Source organism: Uloborus diversus, chromosome 6, assembly GCF_026930045.1.
Source record: "Uloborus diversus isolate 005 chromosome 6, Udiv.v.3.1, whole genome shotgun sequence".
In the NCBI taxonomy this organism is placed as follows: Eukaryota; Metazoa; Arthropoda; class Arachnida; order Araneae; family Uloboridae; genus Uloborus; species Uloborus diversus.
Window position 1 is genome coordinate 24,018,530 of NC_072736.1, and position 25,353 is coordinate 24,043,882.

A 25,353-nucleotide genomic window follows, 5' to 3' on the forward strand; every position below is an offset into this window, starting at 1 on the left:
TTCCAGTTTCAAAAAATTATGATGCTTAAATTTTTCAAAAGGAAAACGGAATTAAATTTCAATGGTCTAATGGACCACTAAAGTTTATATTCTACTGACATGATGCATGTTTTTGTGGTCTCAGAGCAGTGGACCTCTGTTAGTTTTGAGCCCTGAACATTATCCCCAAAGCAGAATACTATTAAACTTGCCAAGGGTGTCACAGAACAGATGCCTGAGCTGCAGAACAATTCTGTTCAAAAGTGAGAGGAAAACTCAGACAAATTTTCTGCATACATTCTACAGATTTTTGTGAAATTTCTGCAGAAACCACAGATTTTCTGCAAATATCTTCCAACTCCAGATACAATTTGCACAAATTCAGCAGTTTTCTTTAAATTAATTTAAAATTCTTGGAAATTAAGGTAATTTGGCAGAAAGCTTGCAAGAAATGTTGAATTTGATAAGTCATCTACAGAAACTTTAGATTAACTTTGAAAAGCTGCAGAATTTATGCAAAATTATATCTTGAGTTGGAAGAAATTTGTAGAAAATTGGCAGTTTTTGCAGAAATTTCATATTCTAAATCTGAAAAGATTATTCTAGCGTTTTTGGTTCCCCTTTTCCTTATTTTTCCCAATCATCTTCACCACTGCAATTTTCTCCATAAATGTGTGTTTTGGAAACATGCCAACATTGAAACACTTCCATCGCCGAAAGATGCGTGCCTCGTTTGAGATTTCAATCTTTTTGCATCCTGAAAATATTTCAATTATTTAGAAAGTTTTGAAGTGTTTTATTATATGCTACCCTAACTTGACTCATTTTATTTATTATATTAGTAACATATTTACTTATTAACATTATTTTAATTGCTCCATGCCATGTAAAAATATCCGCCCCCTCCCCCCCCCCCAAAAAAAAGGTGGTTTGACACCTAAGTTTGGAGTTTTATAAAATTTTGTAACTATTCTCTTTCTATGCATTTGAGAAAGCACGTAAAATATTTTTGATGATACCCAATCCGTTTAAGTTCTACAGAAATGCATATTAACAGTAAAGTTTTAAAAACTGGAAGAAAAAAAAACATCCAGTATGAAACTCTTTTGGTTTAGGGCCACCGATTTGCAGAAAAGGTCACGTTAGTTGCTTGTGTATGCAATGCTTGAACTACTTGTAGAACAATTTTAGTCGAATGATTTTACATTGTAGAACACGGTCAAGTATTTTGCTTTGGGGAACATTACGTTAGTTATAGTTAAATGTTTGTTATACAGTTACCTTAAAATCTTACGCGTGATAAATTTCAGTAGAATGTCATCCATGTGGTAGCACAGCTGAATCCTGAGGCATTCATCACAGCACAACATCCCTGAAGAAGTTGCAAGATCAAGTCTTAATCAAGATATCATGGAATTCATTTGTGTTACACCATGGATGGTAATCTGCCCGTGTTTATGACTCTTAAGACTTCTAGGTAACTGTGTATAACAAACACTTAACTGTAACTAACACATTTATAAAGTCAAAAGTAAAGCGGGGGTACATCAACCCCCAGACCAGTCTGTATTATAATATCCTTATTCGACATAAATTCCAATAGTTTTGAAACTCAGGGTTGGCTTTCTGCCGGCAGAAACTAGTTTTTGCCGTGCCAGTGGCAGAAACTGGTTATAACCGGTAAAAACCGGCAGAAACTGGCAAAAACTTAAAAGCATCTTTAATTACTTAAGTGATTGCTAAATGATATTCATTTAAGTAAACTAAAAAATTAAGCTTCATTTCATCATTTAAAAAAATAAAATCCTATGCTAATGCAATTGATTTAGTTCGAGAAGGGAACTTTTCAATTGCAGATGCTCGTAATGTTTGGATTAATCTAACAAAGGACGAAAAATCATATAGGTGCTCAGGAAAGAGGAGCGACATACAAAATTAAAAGGCATTTCTAAATTTTAATTTGATCACTCATATGCTTCATCTAAATTGTTTGTGATTGAAATTATCACGTGCTTCAAGAAGAAAATGCCAGAATTTTACTTGCCAATAAATATTAAGATAGATTTTGTACCTAATGTCACAGTTTTGCAAAAAAAAAATGGGCCCTATTTCTCGAAACTTATTTTTCCAGTTAAATTTCTCTCACTACCCCAGTTACTACATGGTAGACCAATTAAAAAAATATATACAATCGATGAAAAATTCATGAACATTGCTTGTTCCTTCATGCATTGCCTGCTAGCTCTTCTGTTGAAAGAATATTCTAAAGTTTCTCATTTGTACATATTAGATTGAGAAACTGTTTAGATTTTAGAAACCACCTTGACTAAGAAGCAACTGCAGGGTTCAAACAATGTAACTTTTGATTTTAAATTGTGGTAATATCTTAATTAAACTGGGCTTTGGTTAATAATTATTTTTTCCATGCACTTCCTATTGCACGTCAATAATTTAAATTTTTTTTCATTTTGTGAGTTTTTGCCAGTTTCTGCCGCAAATGTGGCAAAAAGTGGTTTTTGCCATGCCGGTTTCTACCAGTGGTTTTAACCACCTCGGCAGAAACTTGCCAGCCCTGTTGAAACTATGATTAGTTTTAATTATATGGGATCAATTAATTCTACTGATATTAGAACAATTCCTTAAGAACAAAACCAGCTCTTTTTGGGAAATAGAATTTACATACTTGCCAACCTTCAAAGAAAAAAAAACAGGAGATTCCACTAGAGGTATATAGGTGATTCACCAGCGACATAACAACAGAATCATTAAATTATGCTTTTAAATAAGATGAATACTAAATTTGTAAAATGTGGATATTTTACAGATGTAAGCTAATTGGTAGCAGCAAGAAAAATATACTTCAAAGGAAAAACCAGATAATAAAGAGTGAATTTACTTAAAGTTTCGTACATTCCCCATACCAAAAAAGGATCTACAAAAATTTAATTACTAAAATCTGGTAAAATTTGAAGGAAAAAAAAATCAATATATAATGAAAATAAAATATAAAACAAGTAGGTATAGGATAGCACATGTTAAAACAACTTCAAACTTTGAAAATAACTGAAATATTTTCAAGACGCAAAAGGGTTGAAATCTGCTGCAATTTTCGGCAAAACACAAGCTTCGTTGAACATGTAACGTGGAAAGCTTCCAAAAAATTAATTTTTACTAAATGAGTAATTAATAGGAAAAATTCTTATTCCCTGGCATTGGTAGACAAGAAAAGGGAGCCATCTATTGAGAAGAAAGTGAAACTTTTCGATGATTGACTGAAAAAACTGCAAAAACAGGATAAAATCGTAAAAAACGGGAAATCGGGAGACGAAAGCAAAAAACGGGAGTCTCCCGTTAAAAACAGTAGAGTTGGCAAGTATGAATTTATATTAAAGTTTGTAAAATCTAAATTTTAAAGAAACTTGAAGATATTTATTTTTTTGTGACTTACACAAGAAGTTAACCTAATTTTACAATTATGTGTAAATTTGTACTACAGCAAAAATTTTGGCAGAATTGTACTAATAAGAAGCTGTTCATTTTGCTTTGCCGGGAAGAATTAAACGAGAGGTGCCCAAACTTTTTTTACACAAAGGTCGCAACTCTTATTAAAATGCAACTTGCGGGTTAGAGCACATATAAAATTTCAAAATGTTTCATCTTTTCTAAATAACATGGGAAAATACGGAAAAGGAAAGAAAATTTACAAACAAATAGTAGTGTTATCATTACTTGATTTTAATCAATGTGCACAATTAAATGCATATTTTCAGAAGCCAATTGCTGAATATTTGGCTACAAATTTGTGACATTGTAACCAATCGTGCTTTTCAAGTTGTAACATTGAACAAAACAACAGACCAGACGCAGCAGCTTCCCGAGAAAGATGCGGACCATGGGCCATAGGTTGAGCACCATTAGATTAGACAAATGCTTTACTTAAATTAGTACAAATACAAATCCAAGAAAATTCTTTAACATATTAAGAAAACCTAATTAGTAATCATACTACACAAGGGACAACCTATCTGGAGTTTCAGAGTCTTTTTTTCCAGATGTGGAAATTTGTTAAGAAGCCATCAGTACTTTCATCAGTAATGTTTAGAAAAATAATACAATGGTGATCTACTGTGAAACATGTCACCACTTTCCCCAAACCTACCGGTGTTATTGGTAAATATTAATGCTATTAATTAGTACACAGTAACCTTCATTTAATTTAAAAGCATTTGTTGTTTGGCTACTTTTCATGGTTTTCAAAATAGTGGTTAGCGACTAGAAAAGAGGAGTGATAACACACAAATAAATTTACTTCTACTCGCCACTGGTAGCCAAAAAATTTTCTAAATCTTAACCTTTAGTACAAGATTTTGGATACTTTGATTTTGTTTAACAACACATGCATGAGATCAGAGGCGCATTCTGATGATAGCGCTGAAAAAATAAAACTTGTTTAGCATTCACAATAGTACAGCTAATTTTTCAATATACAGTCAACGCTCATTAGAACAACCTCCCATTAAAGTGACCGTTTATAAAATCCCGTTTGTTTTACCATGATGCACAATGTTAGTTTAACATCCATTAGAACTTTCAACCAAAATCGTTCATTTGAATATAATGACAAAAATTTTGTTACCTTTATATTGACAAAAATGTTGTTACATATCAATTTTCAAAACTATCTATTCCAAAACACACAAACAAATCCTTTACAATTTTATATTTCTAAAGAAAAACTTTTTCACTGAAAAAAGTTACTTGAAGAAGAAAGGTTCAAAATATTAATGAGAGTCATTATGATAAACCAGATCGACATTATGAAGCTATTATTTTTTTAAACAAAAAGTCGAAAGAGCAGAAAGTGTTTACAATATCTAAGAGGAGAAACTAATATTTTGTGAAACAACCTCAAACATAGCAGAATCAAGCCATGATCTCTGAATTAAATACCTAATGACTGTCAGTTATTTTGTTTTGTTAAATATATTCTTTCAAGTTATGTATAATTTATCGGTAGTATTAATTATTATCAGACATTTTTTTAAAAACCTCTTCCAGTATTTTTAAATATGACTGAAAAACATGCAATATCTTCTATAAATATGTTATAGTGACCTCTCACTATAGCGACCTTTTTTGTTTGGACGGCAGAGGTTGTTATAACGAATATTAACTGTATTATTAAAAACCTCAAGAGCCACAAGAATGATTCTATTGAGCCACAGGTTTCAGACTCCTATATGATACACTGTTATTAGTTAACTCAGCTTTGCCAATGAAGAAACTAAATGAGAAATAAAAGCATGGGCAGAGTTGAAGGGGGGCTTAAGGGGGCTAAGTACTTTCTAAAATCTTGTTTGCCCCCTCAAAAAGAAGTACATGAATGCAGTTTAAAGCCTTCTTTCTACATGTGTATGTCCGAAATTGATTCATTTTGTTTTTCAAAAATAATACTCATAAAAATCCAAACTTTTTTTTTTTTTTTTTTTGCTTAGCATTGAACATTCCACTAGGTTTTTCCTCTTCTCTCATTCTCTCTTAATTTATGCTTATTGTACCTTCATTGTTGCTAACAGTGCTGGAACTTTTGCGGGGAGAGCCTTCAAACCCTCTCGTTTCCCGTAACGTCATCAAACATTGCCTAAAAATGCATTATTAGTAATTTAATTTCGAAAAATTTCCCAAAGATAGTAAGTACCCTTCCTTTTCCATAGCATCTAAAGCTTAAAATTCTGTTCTTGAAACTTCATCACCAAAATATCTTCTGAGAATTGTCCCTGAACTCGGAGTCTTGTTTTAACATCATTAAAAAAAACTGCCTAAACTGCCTTTTTAGGACTTCAATTTCAAAAAACTTTTCTCCAAATTGGAGGGTCCCCGAACTGCCACCATTTCCTTAATGTTAGACACAAAGATAGCTTGAAAATGCGCCTTTACGACTTCAGATTCCATAAATTTTTGAAGGATATAGCTACTAATCTTCTCTACTTGCCTAACGTCTCAGAAGATAGCCTAAAACTCCACTTCATAGCCTTCAACTTCGAAAAACTTCCTAAGAATGAAGCCCTTTTTGTTCCCTAAGATATTCAATAAATGATTTCAGTTTCAAAAACAAATTCGGGGGCGAGCCCTGACTCCCCTCCCCATATTTCTTCTACTGTTGCCATCCAGTGGTTTCTCTTTTCGTGAAGTAAGACATCCTATTCCTATAACACCAAAGAAAGACTAAAATTCCTTTTATCAAACTTCAAAGTCTAAAATTCCCGGAGAGAACCTCTGATTCTTCCTCATTCCCTTAACATATCCAAAAATAGCTTAAAATTCAGCAATTTCCAAGCATCCACGAAAAAACTTTTGTTTCAAAGATAACCTAAAAATGACTACAGTTTCGATTTTTTTCAAACAACACATCTGGAGTGAAACTCTTCCCTTTTCTTCTTTGATTACCAGGTACAGCCTAAAATTACTCTCTTTTGCCTTCAATACCAAAAAAATTTTCTCCACTTTCTTGTTACATAGCCGAAAATTGTCTGAAATTGCAAACTTTGGTTTCAATTTTGAAATTTCTCGAGGAGGGCCCCAAATATCCCCCTCCCCGATTTTCTTCTCTTGACACCATTTAAGAATTGCTTTTCAGTGTTCAATTTCAAAACATTTTCGCGGGAGGTACCGCCCAATCCCCTTCTCTCACTTTGTACAATACTGTTCTTTTCATCTATAAATTTTGAAGCTTTTTTTTTTTTTTTTTTTTTGGTGGGGGCTTAGCCCCCCTTGGCGCAAAAGTCTAGTTCCGCCAACGAATAAAAGCAAAGCAAAAATAAGAATGTTAGGTATGAAATGAAGTTAAAAAAATATACCAGCATTATTTTTTTAATGTCATTAATGACTGATGTTTAACTTCCAAGCATTTTTAATTGCATTAAATGAGACCAGAAAAAATCATCACTCAGAATCATAATCATCATAAAATCAGAAAAGAAAAAAAAAGAATTATGGCACAAACCGACACTTCCTTGGGATCTGGAGCTTCTTCAATCATTTTAAGCTAGTTACCTATAAAGAAACATTATTCAAGAAAAAAATAGAAAAAAAAATGAATCAAAACAGTTTAAGACAATTAAAAATAAAAGCTAGAATTCTAATACGTTATTATATCACAATCCTCAGAGATTTGGATGTATGTTAGCAACAGAGCATTATACATAATACAGTAAAACCAGGGTTGGCCGAATTGGACCCAATGGGTTTTTTTGAAAAAACCCATTTAAAAAAACCCATTATTTAGCCCACTTTTGGGTTTTTTTAATTTTCTGAGAAGTTTTTAAAAAAATTAATTAATTTAAATACTTTTACAATTTAAACTTCTTTTTTATTTGTTCTTCACCACAGACAATGAATATAAAAAATGAATTTTGAACTTTAATAGCATTTCTTAACTCTTAACGGCATTAAAAAAATACTTCAAAGATTTTAAATAAATGTATTTAACTTTTTTTCTTTAACTGGTCAAAAAATAACTCAAATTATCTTGACCAAGTCCTGTCACGTCTGATTTTCTCAATATATGTAGATTGTACAGAGGAAACTAATCTAGTTAAAAGGCCTTTCATTTGAATTATTTTCTGCTAACCAACACGTCACAAATCGCGAATAAACACAAGGTATATTTTTTAGAAATAAACAGATTTTTCAAACGGTTGATAGAAAACAGAACATGTACAGTATTTTCATTATCTTACAAAAAAGTTTAATATTTCTCACTCTGTACACAAAAATAGAAAAACAGCCAACATAAAATTCAAAGAAATGTTTTGATTAAGCTGGAATTCAGTAAAAAGGGATTTAAACTACTTGAGGTTCTACAGTAGTTTTGCATAACAAAATGAAATACAATAAAGTAAAATGCAAAAAAAAAAATGTAGTAATTAAAAACGAACAATAGATTTTATCACTCGAGAAGTAACTTTGCCTTAACTGTTGGTAATAATGAAAATTAAAAAATCGAAACTTCACCATTCGTGGGTTTTTTCGTCTTTTATACTTTTCTTGTGAAAACGCTGAATTTTAACTAGTTTCCCAGCTTTTTTTACCCGAAGACAATTTTTGCACTTTGTCCATATACTTGCGCTACAATATGCTATAAGTATCCCACATTTTCCCTAAAAAAAAAGACAAAAAAACCCACATTTCTTTTAAAAAACCCAACTTTAGTTGGGTTTTTTTGGGTTTTATTTAAAAAAACCCAAAAAACCCTGGGTCCATGGGCTTTTTTAAAAAAACCCGGGTTTTTGCCAACCCTGAGTAAGCCCCCTCCTAACGGACACCCCTCTTATGAGGAAAATACTTAATTCCCCTTGATTCTAAGTCAAATAAAATTGATAAACCTCTGTCCTGCAGACACTGCTCTATTGCGGACAAAACAAAATTTCCAGCTAGTGTCCGCATTAGAGGGGTTTTACTGTATAAATAAATATGAGCAGTAGGGTGGTACCAAAGAATCAAAGTGTTAAATTTTTAGTTCTTAAACCTCTAACTTTGTTTCAATACATCAAAAAGTAATTGTCTTAAAAAAATTTAAGAAATAGCTCAAAAAAGCATTAAATTTCATAATTTGCGGTTATTTTGTAGTTTTTTTTTTTTTTGGTCTTTTACCTGAAAATATAGTTCCCATTTTATCATATAAAGGTTATTTAACTGTAATTTAAAGTTGCTTATATATAGTGTTCGTTCAAAAAGTCTAACGAAACTCACTGGCTTAACGAACGATAACTTTTCGGTTTTTCGTTACCCGCATGCACTTTTTGAACGGTCAGTTAAAATTAAAGATGGCGGACGTTAGGTTAGCAGACGACGCAAATCATTGCTTTTTCGGAGGATATGTATTTTGAAGTTAGTGATGAAAACAAGACTAGAGGATTCTTCTTTTGAAAAAATGAAAAGAGGAAAACACATTTTCAGATTCCTTTCAACTAAATTTCATCTCAGTTAAGATAATTTTATAGATTCCATCTTGTTTCTTAGCACAGAACAACAAATAGTACTTTTTTAAAATAAGAAAAAAAAATATGTTCCCACACATTCTATTTTCTGCCTTACTGATTGCAACAACTGTTAATTTCTAAAAAATCTAAAAAAAATTTATAGAAAACAGTCTCTTTACTCTTAAATTGATGTATCTCCGGTATATGCAGAAAAGTCACGCCGACTCTTTTTGGATAGAAAACATTTCACTATAAATCTACTAACTTTTATAAAATCAGATATGACCTGACTTAAACAAGGTATTTTTAATTATTTCTTGATGAATTACAGAAAAATGCAAAATGTGTTTTTGATTTAAAATTTCCGATCTCCGACACATTTTTCCCCCATTAAGAAATGATAGGCAAAGGTGTATTTAAATTATTTGACTAAAAGTAAAGTACAATGCATCGGTAAAGGCTAGTAAAATTGAAAATGCATTATTATTATTTTGTGTCATAGTTGTCGAGAGCAAATGAATAATTAAAGTATGAAGTATTTATTTCGATTTCTTTTACTGAAATTTTCTCAACCATACAAAACCCTGATGTTTTATCGCTACAAGATACATATGCTCAACAATAAACTCATTATCTATAAACTGCACATATATCGCATTTAAAACATAAACATTTCTTGCATTGGGCGCTGCCATGTTTTCTAACTGAGCAAACCACCTCTTTCCTTTGTGAGCTTCGTTAAGAATTTCGCTTCACAAAACTAACCGAGTTACTTTCTGAACGACCAGTTAGCTGACTCGTTCTCTATTTGAACGCCTAGTTTGGTTAACTCGCTTCACTCGTTAAATGCGTTCGACTTTATGAACACACCCATAGATATTATACAATGAATTAGCTCATTTGTGGGTAAAAGGGGAGTTAAATTTCCACATTTAAAACTTTTACACCAACAAAGGGCACCTAGAATGCTCATTTTCTGCCTAGAAACATATGTTGCCCAAACAAAAAATAAAGTACTTTAAATAGCTTTACAGTTTTCCTGAAAGCCACTACTAAAAAGAAATCTACACTACCCTGCCAAGGAAAGGTAATGTACAGTAGAACACGTTTTGGATTCTCTATGAACGAAAAGTGTAAACCAAATTTGCAAGCATGTGCAGTAAAGCTAAAGTACTGCAAACGACAAATATGCATCAAAAAATTAAAAATTTTGCAGACACTGCCCTTTATTTTCCCTACTGCCACGGTATTGCTCTATTAATTGTGCAATTTTTAAGTGGGTGGGGGGGGGGGGGCAGAGGGAGAGTTGAATCGTGAACATGAACGGCCCAATTTATGAAAAATAAGACATCCTGAAACATATTCTAGATTTTCTTTGCAGCACAATCAACCCTTTATTAATAAAGTTTTATCAATCAATCATTTTATGAGTATAAAGCAATTACAAACTTCACAAATCAGAAATAAGATGTACATGTAGTGTAAAATCTGTTTATTCTTTCGGCTTCAAACAATAAAAATTGAAAAATTAGTTTTGCTTTCCTTTCAAATTGTAACATATACAACATTGCAAAAAGGGAGCAGAAAATATTTCAATGCAAATTGTTACTTCTACTTTTAAAAAAATCTTGAAAATCATGAAATTTACAGAACTTTAACACTAAAACACATAAGTTCGACATTTTATTTAACAACACAGAAATTTAAATGAAGAACTTCGTTGGGGATTATTAAAAATTTTTATCTTTTTTTTTCATAAATATAAGAGTTCTGAGCTTAACAAAACGCAGTACCAAATTAGAAGACTAAGAGAATGTAACACGATGTTTATGAAATCACAATACACAAAGGTATGCTTACAGTATAAAAAATCCAAACTTGGAAAAAATATTGAGTCTGTGGCGACCGAGCGATGTTTTTCGTACAAGTCCGAAAATCAGTAACTGCTGTAAACAAGCAAAAATACGAACGAGAAACGACGAACGAATGAAAGTTAAAGTGTTTAAATTTTACAGTATATTGTATTCAGCGTGATTGATCAGAAAAGACGATGAGATCCGTACAGTTTGAGTCTCTCCTACACTTTAAAGATTTTTTTTTTTTTGCCAAAGATGATAAATAACGGAGGCCAGGCCAGGATCTGCATTCCCGCAGACCACACAGTACATGGGGGGGGGGGGGCATGTCCTTTAGAGGGCCCAACGGCCCAAGAAATGAAAAAAAAAAAAAAAAACTTGCAAAGGCTTAACAAAACGTTGTAAATATGCACTGCTGTCCTCTGGGGAAAGGCCCTACAGATCTTGTTGCAGGGGAGTCAAAAATTTATAGATCGATCCTGATATCGCTTTTGTTTTTAAGCACTTTTATTATACTTGTCCTGATTGTCATGGAGAAATCTGAGGCCTGGTTTTGCTTATATCTCTGCAAATAGACCATTTAGTGACTTCGGAATTTCAGTAAATGATTTGCTTAATCTTAAAGTACTTAGCGCTGAAAAATTAAAATTCTTAAATAAAATTATTATTTCAGTTAGGATTAGAGATGTAAAATTTCCGGAAATTTATAAGCGGTGGGAAAAAAACGTTTTTTTTTTCTGGAAAAATTGATTTTTTATGAATAAAAATAGGGTTTCTCTCTCTCTTATTAGCTCCTGTGTTTCTTGGTACATATAAAGGGTTAATCATCTCCTGTGTTTCTTGGTACATATAAAAGGTTAATCATGAAAAAATATATGCAATCCACTCATCTTCTTTTTCTGCTTGACAGAAATCAGAAGAAAAAAAAAAGCAAAGATAAGTTTAATTAAAAAAAAAAAAACTTTCTGTTTTATAACTGAGAGCTTTCTTGGGTCAAGCACCAGAAATAAAGTCAAGCGTCGTTCAACCAATAATATTGGGTAAGATGTGTCTAATCATAACAATGACATTTTCTATTTTAGATTGCCTTGAAACTTGAAATAATAATTGTTATTTTTGACTTTCAAACATGATTAATAATGTTTGAAAGAAAAATAAATATGATTTCCCTTCCTTACAATGTAACTTTACTGTCGAAAGCTATTGAGTTTTGATTTTTTCCAATCCAGTTCAATTCCAAATGAAAACTAAATTGGTGTTTTTTTTCTTTCCAACACAAACCCAAAACCAAAACGGCGTAGTGGTTTCGAAAGGTGAACCAAAACTTAAACTGGAGTTTCAATTTATTCAAACGGCCGTGCTAAGCACAGTAGTAAAAATAGTCATACCTATACTTTTGAACAAAACTGAGTTATCACTCAATTTTTCTCTATTTCGTATTTTACTTAATAAATAAAATGTTTTAGAGTCATTTGATCAAAAACTATTTTTTTGAAATAATTCTGAAAAAAAAAAAATATCTGAATCAAATATATGGAAGAGAAAAATATTAAAACAGAATATCTCAGCTTGGGCTAAACTGCAGATTCCACTATTGTGCTTAGCACAGCAGTATACAGGTAGCAAAAAAAAAAAAAGCAGGCATGAAACTTATTTAATATCATAGTACTCGTAGGATATTTGTCCTCCTCTATAACCCAGTAGTATTAGATAACAGGAATAAGTAAAGAGACATATTAGGATCTTTATCACTGAAGTATCTAGTATGTTTTGAAACATAAGTTAGCTTGAGAAGCCTTTAATATTTACATGGTTTTAATTAAATTAGCACACAAATAAATACTAGAAAGAAGCAAGGATTCATTTTTAATGCCGATTGCATTAAGTTTTAGACACGTATGTGAACTATTTTTTTTAGTATAGAGCATTTAAAAAAAAAAAAAGATGAAGTTTCGTGGGTAATATCAACATCATACTACTTCTAAAATACATTTACACTAAAAAGAATAAAGTAACAGAATTTTTTTAAAAATACAGTATACTCCCGATTATCCGGTTTGCGGATTATCCGTGCATCATTTCGGAATCACACTTTTCTAAAGCTTCGATGATGTTATCGATAATATCGATAACATCAGTTATCGATAATATCGATAACATCATGGAGGAAGTTAAAGAAATCGAAGGTTTCGAATCAGTTGACGCTGAAACTGTCGAAGAGTGGTTTAAAAGTGACGAATGTGAATCAGGATATCAATGTCTAACTGACGAAAGTATCATTGAACTGAATCAAACGCAATTGATGATACTGAAAACGAAGATGAAGAACATGAAGATTATGCAATTTCACATTCTACTGCTCTAAAATCTGTGGGACATTTATTGGATTACATGAGTGAAAGAAGTTACGATTACGGAGAAATACTTGCAGTAAGAAAAATTCGTACGGACATGCGCAACAATTTAAACAAACAAAGAAAACAAAAATGTATCATCGATTTTTTTTTTAAGCAATAAATTTCAAAGAAAAGTTCCTGGTTTGTGTGAGTATTTAGTTTTTTCTAATTTCCCCTTAAATAGTTACTTGCATATTCCTTAAATGATTTTTCGGATTATCCGTGCTACGCCGCCTGGTGATTAGCACGGATAATCGGAAGTATACTGTAATAAGCACTTTTCATAATGCACTCAAAAGGACAAAACTTTTCCGGGGCAGAATGGACGGTTTAAGTATTCCTGTAGTTTTCAATTACTCCAAGAAAATGATACCACAAAGAAAAGTGAGGCTAAGTCATTTGAAACCAAACTTTCTCCGAAACACATGAATGTTTCAACTATCAAATTTATGATAAGATAATGTAAAGATAAGAAATTCTCTACCTGACTGAGTCTTTGTTTATGGTGTATGAAATGTGCTTAGTATTTTTTAAAAAATTCTGTTATTATTATATAGAGAGATAATTGGCGAGAAATGCGTAGGGAATTAGGGCACTTAACTTTGCAAAGGAAAAAAAAAATCCTTCATTTAATCAATTTTCTCAGAAGTTTTGTTATTTTTTTGAAATTCCCTGATTAATAAAATTTCCTCATGCCTCATCTGTCGCCACCCTGTACTTTATTTAAAAAAAAAAAAAAAAAAATCAAGCAGTTTTCAAGGACAGGAAACCCTGATATTTCAGTTATTTCTTTTTCAATGATTCAGATGTTAGACTCTCCTAGAGAAAGGTAGTCAGTCATTATCACAGCCGTGGTAGATCCGTCGTCTTCATTAAAAGTGGCTGGAGGAGTCAAGTCAGTTGTTGTAAAAATCAAGTGAAAATTCAAACTTTGACCTCAGGACCAACTTTAAAATCACAGACAATAGGTTGTTAAATTTAATTTTTTTTCAATAAAAACATTTCAAATCTAATAAATATAAATTATGATTTTATGAAGAAATCATATAATAATAATTATTAAGAATAAATAAAATTGATTAGAACACTGAATCTATAACAATGACTTGATGATAAACTTGTACCTTCTTTCACAATAGACAAACATGATTTTATAATTCTTTTCCATGGAATAGCATCATTTGCTTGAAAAAAAAAAAAAGACCAAGGTTTCAGACATTTAACTACCATCTCACAAGGGCAAATTTCATGCAATATAAAATGCAAAAAATAAAAACATATATATACATACAGTCGAACCTCCATATATCGAAGTAGCAAATTACCGGAAAAAAATTCGATATATAGAAAAAATCTTATTTTAGCATAAAAATATCCTAAAACATTAAAATTAAAGTTAATTTTCGTGCATAAAACTCAATTTCTAATTTATACGAGCATTGGATTAAATGAAAGTTAACAATTAAAAAAATAACAGAAATTACATTTTTGTGCCTTTATACATCTTCATCCTTCGGGAATTCAACTTGATCCGCAACATTATGGGATTTTCATTTTGACTATGTAATCGAGAGAAAAGTAAAAAAAATCAATCTACCTACTTAACTTGAATGAGTTTCACTGAAGCTAAAAAGACTAGGAATGATAATCAACGGACAAAAGGGATAACTTGAAACTGATTTTACAATATTACTTGTTACAACTAAGATTTGAAATAAACTTAGGGAATTTAAGAACTCCAGAATGGAACAACGACCTATCTACACACCCCTCAACCCCGGAGAATATTCCAGTTTTAAGTTTTAAGGGACCACACAGAAGATGAGATTGGAACTTATTGCTCTTTCAGAAGAATGACAGCTCGTCCAAGTAAGAAAACCAAGGTATTTTTATTTTTCATTGCAATTCAAAAATAAATGCAAATGTTATGCTGTGATACACAAAAACACACAACAAAACTTCGAACAATTTTGAAAAACACTCTATGCTTAAGTATAATTTTAAACACATGTTAACTGCTATATTTTCCCCTAAAGGTGCTATTGACAGCGAGTTAAAAGTGGTGTAAGTCACAAAACGCTACATTTTATATCTCAGGGAGTATTGGTCGTACTAATTTCAAACCTTTTGTGTTCAAACCTTTTGTGTTAGAATTGTTTTTCAATGGAGAGTATTTCCCTAAATATAAGTTAGGGAACATGGGGCCTGTATAAAAAGTTCAGTTTTGTATTTTTTGACTTATTTTTATTTTTACTTCAAACTTTCAATATCTTTATATCGCATCTGATTTTGAACATTTTTGCAATTGAAAGCATATATCTAGGACTAATGGTTGCGAAAATAAAGGTCTTGAGGGTTAAAACAGAACACCCTGTATATTAGGGTGGTCCTTATTTATATGGGAGTTTTTTTTTTTCGGAATTCAGCAAGTTTCACCCCTAGTTTTGTGACACTATAATAAAAAGTAATTTGTGCAAAATTTGAACTTGATTGGTTAATAATAACACGTGCCCCTAGGACATTGAACTTTAACACTTTTGATAATTTCTCCACAAATCTTCGGGTTTTACTTCAGACACAAATCATCGTTTCTCATAGATTAGCAAAATATTTTTACAGTGAGGTAGCACTAAAATTGATCTTTTTAACCACTTTATATCATCTAAGCATTTTATACTGAATAAGAATAAAATAATGCTTTAGAAGCTTTAATTTAATCGTGCGAATTTCTCAATGTATCTCGATTGGATGTATTTTTTTCCGATAGTCTTGGACATTCTGTAAAATAAATTGCTTTTGCGACTCATATTTGGTAAATTGTTTGTGAAATTCTTCAATTAATTGTGCACCTCTTTCAGTTGTATCATTCACAACTTTCAGTATTTTAACGATCTGTCTTCCCTTTAAATAGCTTTTTTCATTTTGCCATAAAAGAGGATCAAGTATGAAAACATCGTTTGGTATTTGTAACTTATCAAACAATTTTATCGTCTTGTAATTGATTCTATGAAGAGGAAAATCTTTACTAAGAAAGTATTCCAAATCATTCATCGTTATATGAAGCTTTTTGTACAATCTTATCAGCAAGCATTTTTTTAAGTAGTATTTTCCTATCTTCAAAGTTAATTCCTTCATCCAATACGGGCATCCCCTAAATACCATAAGTGAAGGTCAGGAATTTCCAATCGCTGCTTCTGCTGCATGTTTGTTATCATTTTGTACGTTGCTAGTTTTTTTAACACAATATATTATTTAAAGGAGCTTCGACTTAGTTGCTGCAGAAAACTATATCTTCAAACAGCATTTAACAGTAAAACAGCATTTAAGGGCTTTCTCCTCATGTAAGGTCAATTTAAATTGTTTCCGAAACATATACCTTTTCGAACAATAAATTCCTTTTGCCACCCATTTGGCTCAGGGATAAGCTCCAGGTTGCCAAAAACATATCCCTCTAAGAGGGTCTTCACCAGGAAATATTATGAGAATTCTCAGTAATCTTAAAGGGAAAGTTCTTTCTTAATATAAGCTTTTTACGAACAATAATATATCATTGACTTCGTCTTTTAGAATTTAAGTGTTATGTGTGCTTGATTGAAATGTTATGAAAAAGTTCTGAATGATGGAGATCTTTCCACAAAATGCTTAATAATGGAATACTCAGGGCTCCCAACACATTTTAGCCATACAAAGAGGTAAAAGAGGACCATTTTCAATCAAAAAGGGGACTGAAGAGGACCAGTTTGGATTAAAAGAGGACCCTGGGAAGACTATTCATAGTTAAGCCCAGGGAAGCTCCAAAAGGCAAATAAGCTGTCTACTGGCTAAATCCGTGAAGATAATTCGTTAATTAATCAGAGTAATTTTTAATGATACAATTCCTTATCACTTGTACAACTGAACTTTTTATTCATTGAATAATATTATTTACAAACATTTGAATTGGGAGAGGAGGGGGGGGGATGACGACAAGCAAGCATGTAACTATCTATCTTTCAGAGTAATTTTTTTAACTGAAAAATAACTTTTCTTCCAATTAATAGGTGAAAACTGGCTGATTATATAAATAATCAGCTAAGTGACCGATGAATCAGTGCATCCTAGTTAAGACCTTTTAGATAGTTATAGTAAACACCTTAGCAAGTAGCCATTTACAAAAAATTTTGTGTAACAAGTTGAAACTGAATTCGTTTTGATATAAGGTACTCCTGCCCTCCCCCAGTTCCCTTGTTTTTAACACATATTTCCAACCCTAATATGGTAGTTTATACATACATGAGTTTGTGACCAAACACCTAATCCAGGAGGTAGTTTCTGGCTACCCTACTACCTAGCTCAAAAATATTTGAGGCTTGCAAATCATTTATTAGTATGCTAAGTATCCAAATCACTTCATATGTATTTAGTTGTTCTGACACCAAGGTATTGTAACTGTCTTCAAGTACAGTAGAGCGACTTAATGGAATTGGCAATTTGCCGCAAAAAAGTATTGCAATGAGCAGGATGCTTCATTATCCGGGGTAAAAATAAGACGAATCAACGGTGTAGTGCACTGAAATTTTATTGTATTAAGGAGAATATTCATTTATCCGATATTCCAAAAAGCGGGCTGGACTGTATGTATAAAAATTAGTAAGAAAGAAAGTATCTTATTAAAGTTGCCACTCCCAAAAATATGCAAATGCTGCTTAAGTGATAAATACACTAAATGTAAATTTGGGCCCCATTTACTGAATAAGTTAATGTAATCAACAAATGCGCAAGTTCAGATTCATAGAGCTATGTTTCCAAACTGAAAATACTCATTATGAGTATTTTCAATAATAAATAAGGATACAAAGAAATACAAAAGTAATTCAATTTTTAGTTTTTCAAAAATAAAATTAAATAATATCATCTGAGGTAGCACATGTCAAAATAGCTTCCAGTTTCCAAAAGTATGTATTAAAATAATTCCAGAATGCAAAGGGATTGCAATTTCGAACACGAGAATCAAATTTTCGCGAAGTACTTTCACTGTTGGCATGTTTTCCAAAAATAAATTTTATTCACTAAAACTCAACATAACTAAAATTAAACATGGAATATGCTAGTCTAAGACAGCATATTTGAAAATAACATTCGATTGCCCAAAATATTAAAATATTTACAAGATGCAAAGAGATTGAAATCTCAAACACAATGAGCAATTTTTTGCGAAGTTCGAGTAATTGCAATGTTACCATGGTTCCAAAAATAAGAAAGTTTGTTATCTATTAAAATTAAACAAAATTTAAGCCAATTTAAGGTGGCGTAAGACAAAATAACTTCTGACTGCCAAAAATATTGAAATATTTACAAGATGCTTTGACATCATAACTACTTCCCCAAACCTCTTCATTTGCTAGATTTCCATGCTGCAGAGGTTGAAAGAGGAGTAATGACAGTTGAAGGAGGAGTAACGACATCAATCTGAAGTGAAATAATACCAGAAAGTCAGGTTCAAAAGAAAAAAGGTGCAGCGGCCACGAGTTTGGGCGTCACAGACATCAGCACACAGCAGCTTTTAACCTAATGAAAAATTTTAAAAATCTGATTTTCAAGTAAAAACAATATAACAGCGGACTAATCGGACCAAAATGTTAAAAAGCGGACTTAACCCTAAAAAAGACTTTGGTGGGAAAAGCGGACCATTTGGGAGCCCTGAATATAGGGTCTAGAACTAAGAAAGGCAAAAGCTTCTTTAAAGACACACAGTAGTACGATTTCAAGTGCATGATGATGGCAATCCAAATGTAATATATCATTGTTCAGTTTTTGCTCTAAAAAATTGCATGCACAATTTATGTGGCCGGTATTGCAAGCCGTCGTATCAAACACTACACCTTGAACAGTTAGCAATAAAGAGCAATCATCTAAGATATCATATACCACTGAAGAAATATCTCAGGAATTTTGAATAGTTGTTCAACATTGGGACCTGAAGCTATCACGGTTAGCCTATCGGCGTTCTTTTTTTAGTTGCATCTGGATGTAGCTTTGTATCTCAGTGAATAACTACAAAATCTGAATTTGAATTCATGAAATTTGATTCTTCCTCTCGAAGATTTTCTCTTGCTCTCTTAAGGGATGTACGATTGATAACAAGGTTATTTTGATTTAAATTTATTGCATCTAACTTTGGAAAACTTTCATTTGGGTAAAAAATTGGCTGACCGGAAGGAAACAAAGAGTAGTTGTAAGGGGAAATTATTCTAATTGGAGTGAGGTCTTAAGCGGGGTTCCTCAAGGATCAGTGTTAGGGCTTGTTTTGTTCATTGTCTTTATGAACGATATTCACAAAAATATTTCTGGGAACATGAATTGTTTTGCTGATGATGTCAAAGTTATGGGGACTGTAGAAAATGAAGAACAAGCAAATCAGCTGCAAGAGGATCTAGATCATATTACGGAGTGGGCTGATAAATGGGGTATGGCTGTTAATGTTGGGAATTGTCAAGTGCTACATTTAGGGCATGGAAATAAGTGTACAAGTTATTATTTGCAAGGTTCAGTCATTAGTCAGGCAGACAAAGTTACTGATCTGGGGGTCCTAATAAGTCAGGATTTAAAGTTTAGCCAACAGTGCAGCATTGCTAGCAACAAAGCCAATAAGATGCTTGGGTTTATCAATAGATCTATTTCAAATAAATCTAAAGAAGTTCTTCTGCCCTTATATAGAAGTTTGGTAAGACCCCATTTGGAGTAGGCTGTTCAGTTTTGGTCTCCTTATCTTAAGAAAGACATTAATGTATTGGAAAGGGTTCAAAGGCGGGCTACAAGGCTAATAAGTGGACTTTCCCACTTAGATTATGATTCCAGGCTTAGAAGGCTAAAAATGTAGTCTTGAGCAAAGAAGAGACCGAGGGGACATGATTCAGCTGTTTAAATTTATTAAAACGAAAGATGTTACGGGGCTAAAGTTTAGCACTGAAAACAGGACAAGGGGTCATTGTTTTAAGCTATTTAAATCTCAGGCTAACATGGATATTAGAAAAAATTATTTTAGCAGGGTAGTGGAACCTTGGAACAGCTTACCCGAAGAGGTGGTAATGAGCAAAGGAGTAGACAGTTTTAAGAGGGCCATTGATCTTCACTGGGGATTGTATATTGACTAGGACCAGTCTAGCTGGGCCCAGAGCCTGTTGCTGGTCGTCACTTTTGTATTTGTATCTACATAGGCTGTTAACAAATGAACAGCATTCTTTATCCATTAATATGATTATGCCGTAATTATTCATAAATTTGATGATAATAAAGGACTATGTGCTGAAATAGAAGAAAATTTGTTTAAAGTATAGATTGTTACATTATACCAATCTGGAATTTTCTTTAATTTATATTTTAGATATGGAAAATTAAGTATATTTTCATGTTAGAGTAATCAAGGATTTTTCTATTTTTTTTTTAAATTAAAAATTGCATAAACTAAGTTTATATATAACTAAAGAACAGAAAATTAAAATACAATTGTCATTTCTTATATTTATAGCATTGCAACCTAGCAACGCTATTTGCCACACCTATTACATGCACAGGATATTTTGTAAATCAACCCCCCAAAGCCTGGAGGAGGCAATTTGTTGTTGTCAAAGATTATTCATTAACAGCCTAGGCCATTCATATACTGAGGTTCAAAATTACTGTAAATATGAAAGAATTTTCACATAAAAATGAGAAAAATCCGCAATTTTTTCTTTGAAACTCAAAAAAGAGGGCCCTAGGGACATGTGTTAATATTCATGGATTGACTTAAAATTTTGCAAGGATCATTTATTTGTATAATGGAACAAACTGAAGGGGCGTCGAGTAAAATATTAACAACTTCAAAAATAAGGACCACCCTAATATATATATATATATATATATATATATATATATACACAACCCCCTGGTGACTGAAAATTCCAGTGCAGTAGACTATCGAAAATCCGGCCTTTCATAACCACACCAAATCCAGAAAACGTGGCCCTTTTCTGGAATGCCCGTTAACTTAGCCACCTTTCAGTGTAAAAGGGGGACTCCCGTTTAAGAGACTCTACTGCAATGGTATACTTATCACAAGCAATTAACAGAGATGACTGTAATCATTTTTCGCCATACAAAAAACAACTAATTTTGCAATTAAAGCTATTTTGTTACCAATTTGCTGGAAAAAGTAGAAATTTTTTTCGTGTTAAACAAATAAGGAAGACAAAAATTTTCCAATAAACTTAGTTATTAGTTTTGTAGCTTTCAACATTTTCTTTTTGATAACTATTTTCAACCAATTTAATTCAAAAAGAACTTGATACACTTGAAAAAATTCATAAATTTTCTTTATTAACATGATATTTGGTTGATAAAACATGACAAAAATTGGGAACAATTTATTATTTACACTAATTAACAGAAACTTCACTGAATAATTTTCAAATGATACTTCATGAATGCTAACAAATATATGGAACTTCAATGGAATGAAGAATGATTTATCTGTACAGAATCGTTTCAAAAATGAAACAGTATGAATTAACATCACAGTTCTAAAGTATCATTGTTGGTTTTGTGATTATATACAAACTAAACAGTTGTAGAAAATGCTTTCAAATGTACAAAGTTCATGACACACTCTCAAACAATATCATGACTTATTGCGCAAACTTGTCGAAGTCAATTCCAAAAGTTCTGCACTATTTACACCAGTTTCAAAACAATGTCCTTAGAGCTATAAATTTGAATTTTAAAGTATGCCAAGAATGTATCCACTATCAACTGAAAGTGAAAACAAATTTATATCACAGTTGGAAAATTCAGTTTTTAGCTGCATGTAAAACAAATCAATTCTAAACATTTCATTTTAAAAATTTCTTTTTTGGGGAAGGGGGATTAAAAATTTAATAATTTTTCACAAGTTATTTATAAGATTTTGTATAAGGAGAGGAGAAAAATTTCTAAAATAAAACTTATAAATTATTGTTCATGTTTTAGGGGGTTTTTTTTCACTCCAAATCCAAATTTAAGAAAAGTCTTTCGTACGCTTAAAGAAATAAGTACTCTCAGCAGCCAATCCCAGCATAAATTAATGGAAAAAAATTAAAAAAACTTTTTCATAAAATTCACCACTCTAATGGCAGTATTTTGAAAGCAAGACAGGTTAAGCAGGACTTTGAATTATTTGGGTATGACTAGCAGTTTTAGTTTTTTGATTTATAATCGCCGGAACTATGTTCTTTATGGCGTTCATTGCTTCTCCTCCGCCAAGAGTCCGAGTGTCCTTGGTACGGACTGTAAGCGTCCATAGAGTGGTCACTCAGTCCAGGGGGAGGGGGCTGTGAACCCATTGAGGTGGGTGAGTGCATGGAGGAAGGCATGGGCCCATAGTTGTAGTTTGAATGAGCCGGTGGAGGCTGGCTCATTCCATACGGTGGAGGCCTCATTCCATAGTGGGAAAATCCACCGCCATGAGAACCGGAACCATACCTGGAAAGTGAAAAGGAAAATGAGAAACTTGAAAACTAATCACACTAGCCGGAAAATGCAATGCAACTTCAACAAGACGTAATATAGTAAACTATAAGAGTTGTTTTATCTATAGTGTAGTTAACTTTATTTCTTGATCTTCGATTTTAAACATGGCTACAAAATAAAGAATTAATTACTCACTATTAATTATTAACAGACAATAGGGTAAACACACCAGTAACAGATCGGCTTAAGACATCGCTCTCAGGTTAACTCAATTTTCTGAACCTTTTAATATATTTAGAATTTTTATACTATTTTGCTCTCATGCAACTACACCTCATCTAAGGTTTGGCTGCTTTTGGATCCTCTGAATTAGTTCATTCTATTTTTATTTGCTCAATTTCAAAAAAAAAAAAAAAAAAGGTCTGACCCCAAGGTAACAAACACTGAAAAATCTGATGACACCCAGTAACAGATAGGATGAGAAAAGGATGAGTAATGGACAAAATTTCCTTCTTCTTTTCAGAATGTTTAAAAGTTCTTTGTTTTTAGAACTAAAGCCTTATTTAATTTAAATGTACATGAAACATCAGCAAACCATGGTAGCTGTTCATAACCTTCCACCACTGCCTTGTAAATACGAACTGGTACATACAATTCACTGATAACACTAGATGGTTGCACTGCATTCATGAGCCACAGCAACACCAGTTTTACTCGCCTGAAATTCTTAATATTTAAATGTAAAATTATGACTGTCTGTTACTGGACCCTTGTCTGTTACTGGTGCAGTTACTCTACTTTACTTTCACATTCAAACGCTCTCAAATTTAGCAGCATTTTAAAAACTAGAATTATATTTAGTGTTCAAGAGATTTGTTGATGGACTTGCGGAAGAGAAGTGATTCGAAATCCAAATAAAAAATTTGGTTTCTATAATGGAAATAGTTGCCTACAGTGACCTTGAAGTGGTATGGTTTAATTACCAAAAAATAAAGAACACCAATTGGTTAAACAAGGTTGTGGTTAAAAGAGTTTCTGATAATTAAGGTTCTAACAATATTAAAATTGTACAAATAAGAAACGTTCAATGCATAAAAATGAGCGAATCGATAAAAAGATATCAGACAAAAAGATTTGCTACACGTCTTTTCTGTTATGAAATCTTTTTTTACTTCTTTTTATAAAAAAGGAAGTATTGTATTCGAGAAAAAAATTTCACTCAAAAATCGGACTTAATTTCCATTTTGCTCACTCCTGAATGAATGTTGAGTTATTTTTTCGACCCGACCACACGTTCATATATACCTAAGAACGTATAGGGGTCATTCTCCAGAAAGCGTAACTTTTGAATGCAAATATTTTTCAATTTTGAAACCTTTTGTTTTCTTTTTTTTTCATTCTTACATGAAAGTGTTACCTACTAGAAGTAACCATAAACAATGGCTCAGCTAAGTTTCAATTATTTTACTCATAAATAAAAAAAGTTAAAAAATGCCTTGTTCAGGAAAATTTTAAAAAAGAAAAAAAACTTTTTAGTAATTTTGTTAGATGTGTAAACAATCGGCTATTTTAATGATTAGCGGGAATATAATATTAAGCTCTCTTAATTAAATTACCGCTTAATAAGTAGTTTCAAATGTAAGTTAAAAAATAGTATTTAGTAAATTTGAGGATATACTGGCAATTTATAATTTTGGTAGAATGCCTATTATTGATGTATTTCCCCTCCATCACTTATTTTCACCTCAGAAATAACGACATTGATAAGGTCTCTTACGGAGGTGAGGATCCTTCCATTAATATAGGCCTAATAGATAAATTTTTCATAGAAAATTGTTTTTTCTTCTTTGCTACAATCTGCACATGTTAAGCATATGAAAACATGTTCATTTCTTTTTTTACATTAATTTACTACAGGGTTCATACTCTATTTGGATGAAAAAATTCCATGACTTTTCCAAGATTTTTTCATGACTTCAATGAAAATTTTCATGACCTCGTTACACCAAGAAAATAGCACTATTTAATCTCAAACTTGGTAATATTTGGAAATGAGCATTAGCAAAATGTCTCTATGAATGCCACAGCCTCATTAAAGCACTTACTAGTAATGGAAAAAATATAAGTGCACACTTAAAAAACTAAACTATTCTTATTTGTCTTTATCGTATAAATTTAAGTAAAGTAAAAATGCAGTGAAGCAAATATGATGATGCTTAAATGTCTGATATTTTTTTAAAAACAGGAGGAATGATATTGAATGGGCCAAAGTTGAATGAGTCATCACTAAGTTTCAAAAAATTTGCTTCAAAAGTTACCTTTTAGTGTCAACAGCACCTTTAATCATCCACGTAACTTGACAGTATTTTGGTTCTTTAAAGTAAAGCCACATAGTTTCTTTATGTTTCTAAACCAGATCTTTTTTGAAAAAACCATTCAGTAATGAATCAATTTTCTGATTCAAAAGTATATTTGTTTTGTTTGCAAATTTGCATATTTTCAAATGCATATAAATTAACAGGTTCAGAAATTCCAGAACACGTTTAATTCCCGACATTGAACGTAGCAGTGAGTTTTGACTGCCGTATGTTGGGCACTACTGTTTTAGAACATTGGAATTCCTCTTCTTTTGTATTCTATCGCCCGACTTAAGATCTTTATTTTCTAAAACATTCA

General features: G+C 32.0%; 2 protein-coding genes across 2 annotated transcripts in view; both read right to left on the reverse strand.

Moving 5' to 3' along the window:
* The window catches only part of LOC129224280 (nuclear pore complex protein Nup214-like), a 124,830-nt gene extending 117,812 nt beyond the window's left edge, over positions 1-7,018 (reverse strand). Inside the window, 1 exon segment of the mRNA XM_054858707.1 lies at positions 6,983-7,018. Coding sequence (XP_054714682.1) covers positions 6,983-7,018 — 36 coding nt within the window.
* A 14,549-nt stretch (positions 7,019-21,567) lies between these two features.
* The window catches only part of LOC129223847 (chromodomain-helicase-DNA-binding protein 1-like), a 68,813-nt gene continuing 65,027 nt past the window's right edge, over positions 21,568-25,353 (reverse strand). The window contains exon 35 of the mRNA XM_054858211.1: positions 21,568-22,689. Coding sequence (XP_054714186.1) covers positions 22,404-22,689 — 286 coding nt within the window. The 3' untranslated portion in view covers positions 21,568-22,403. The remainder of the gene's footprint in view (positions 22,690-25,353) is intronic.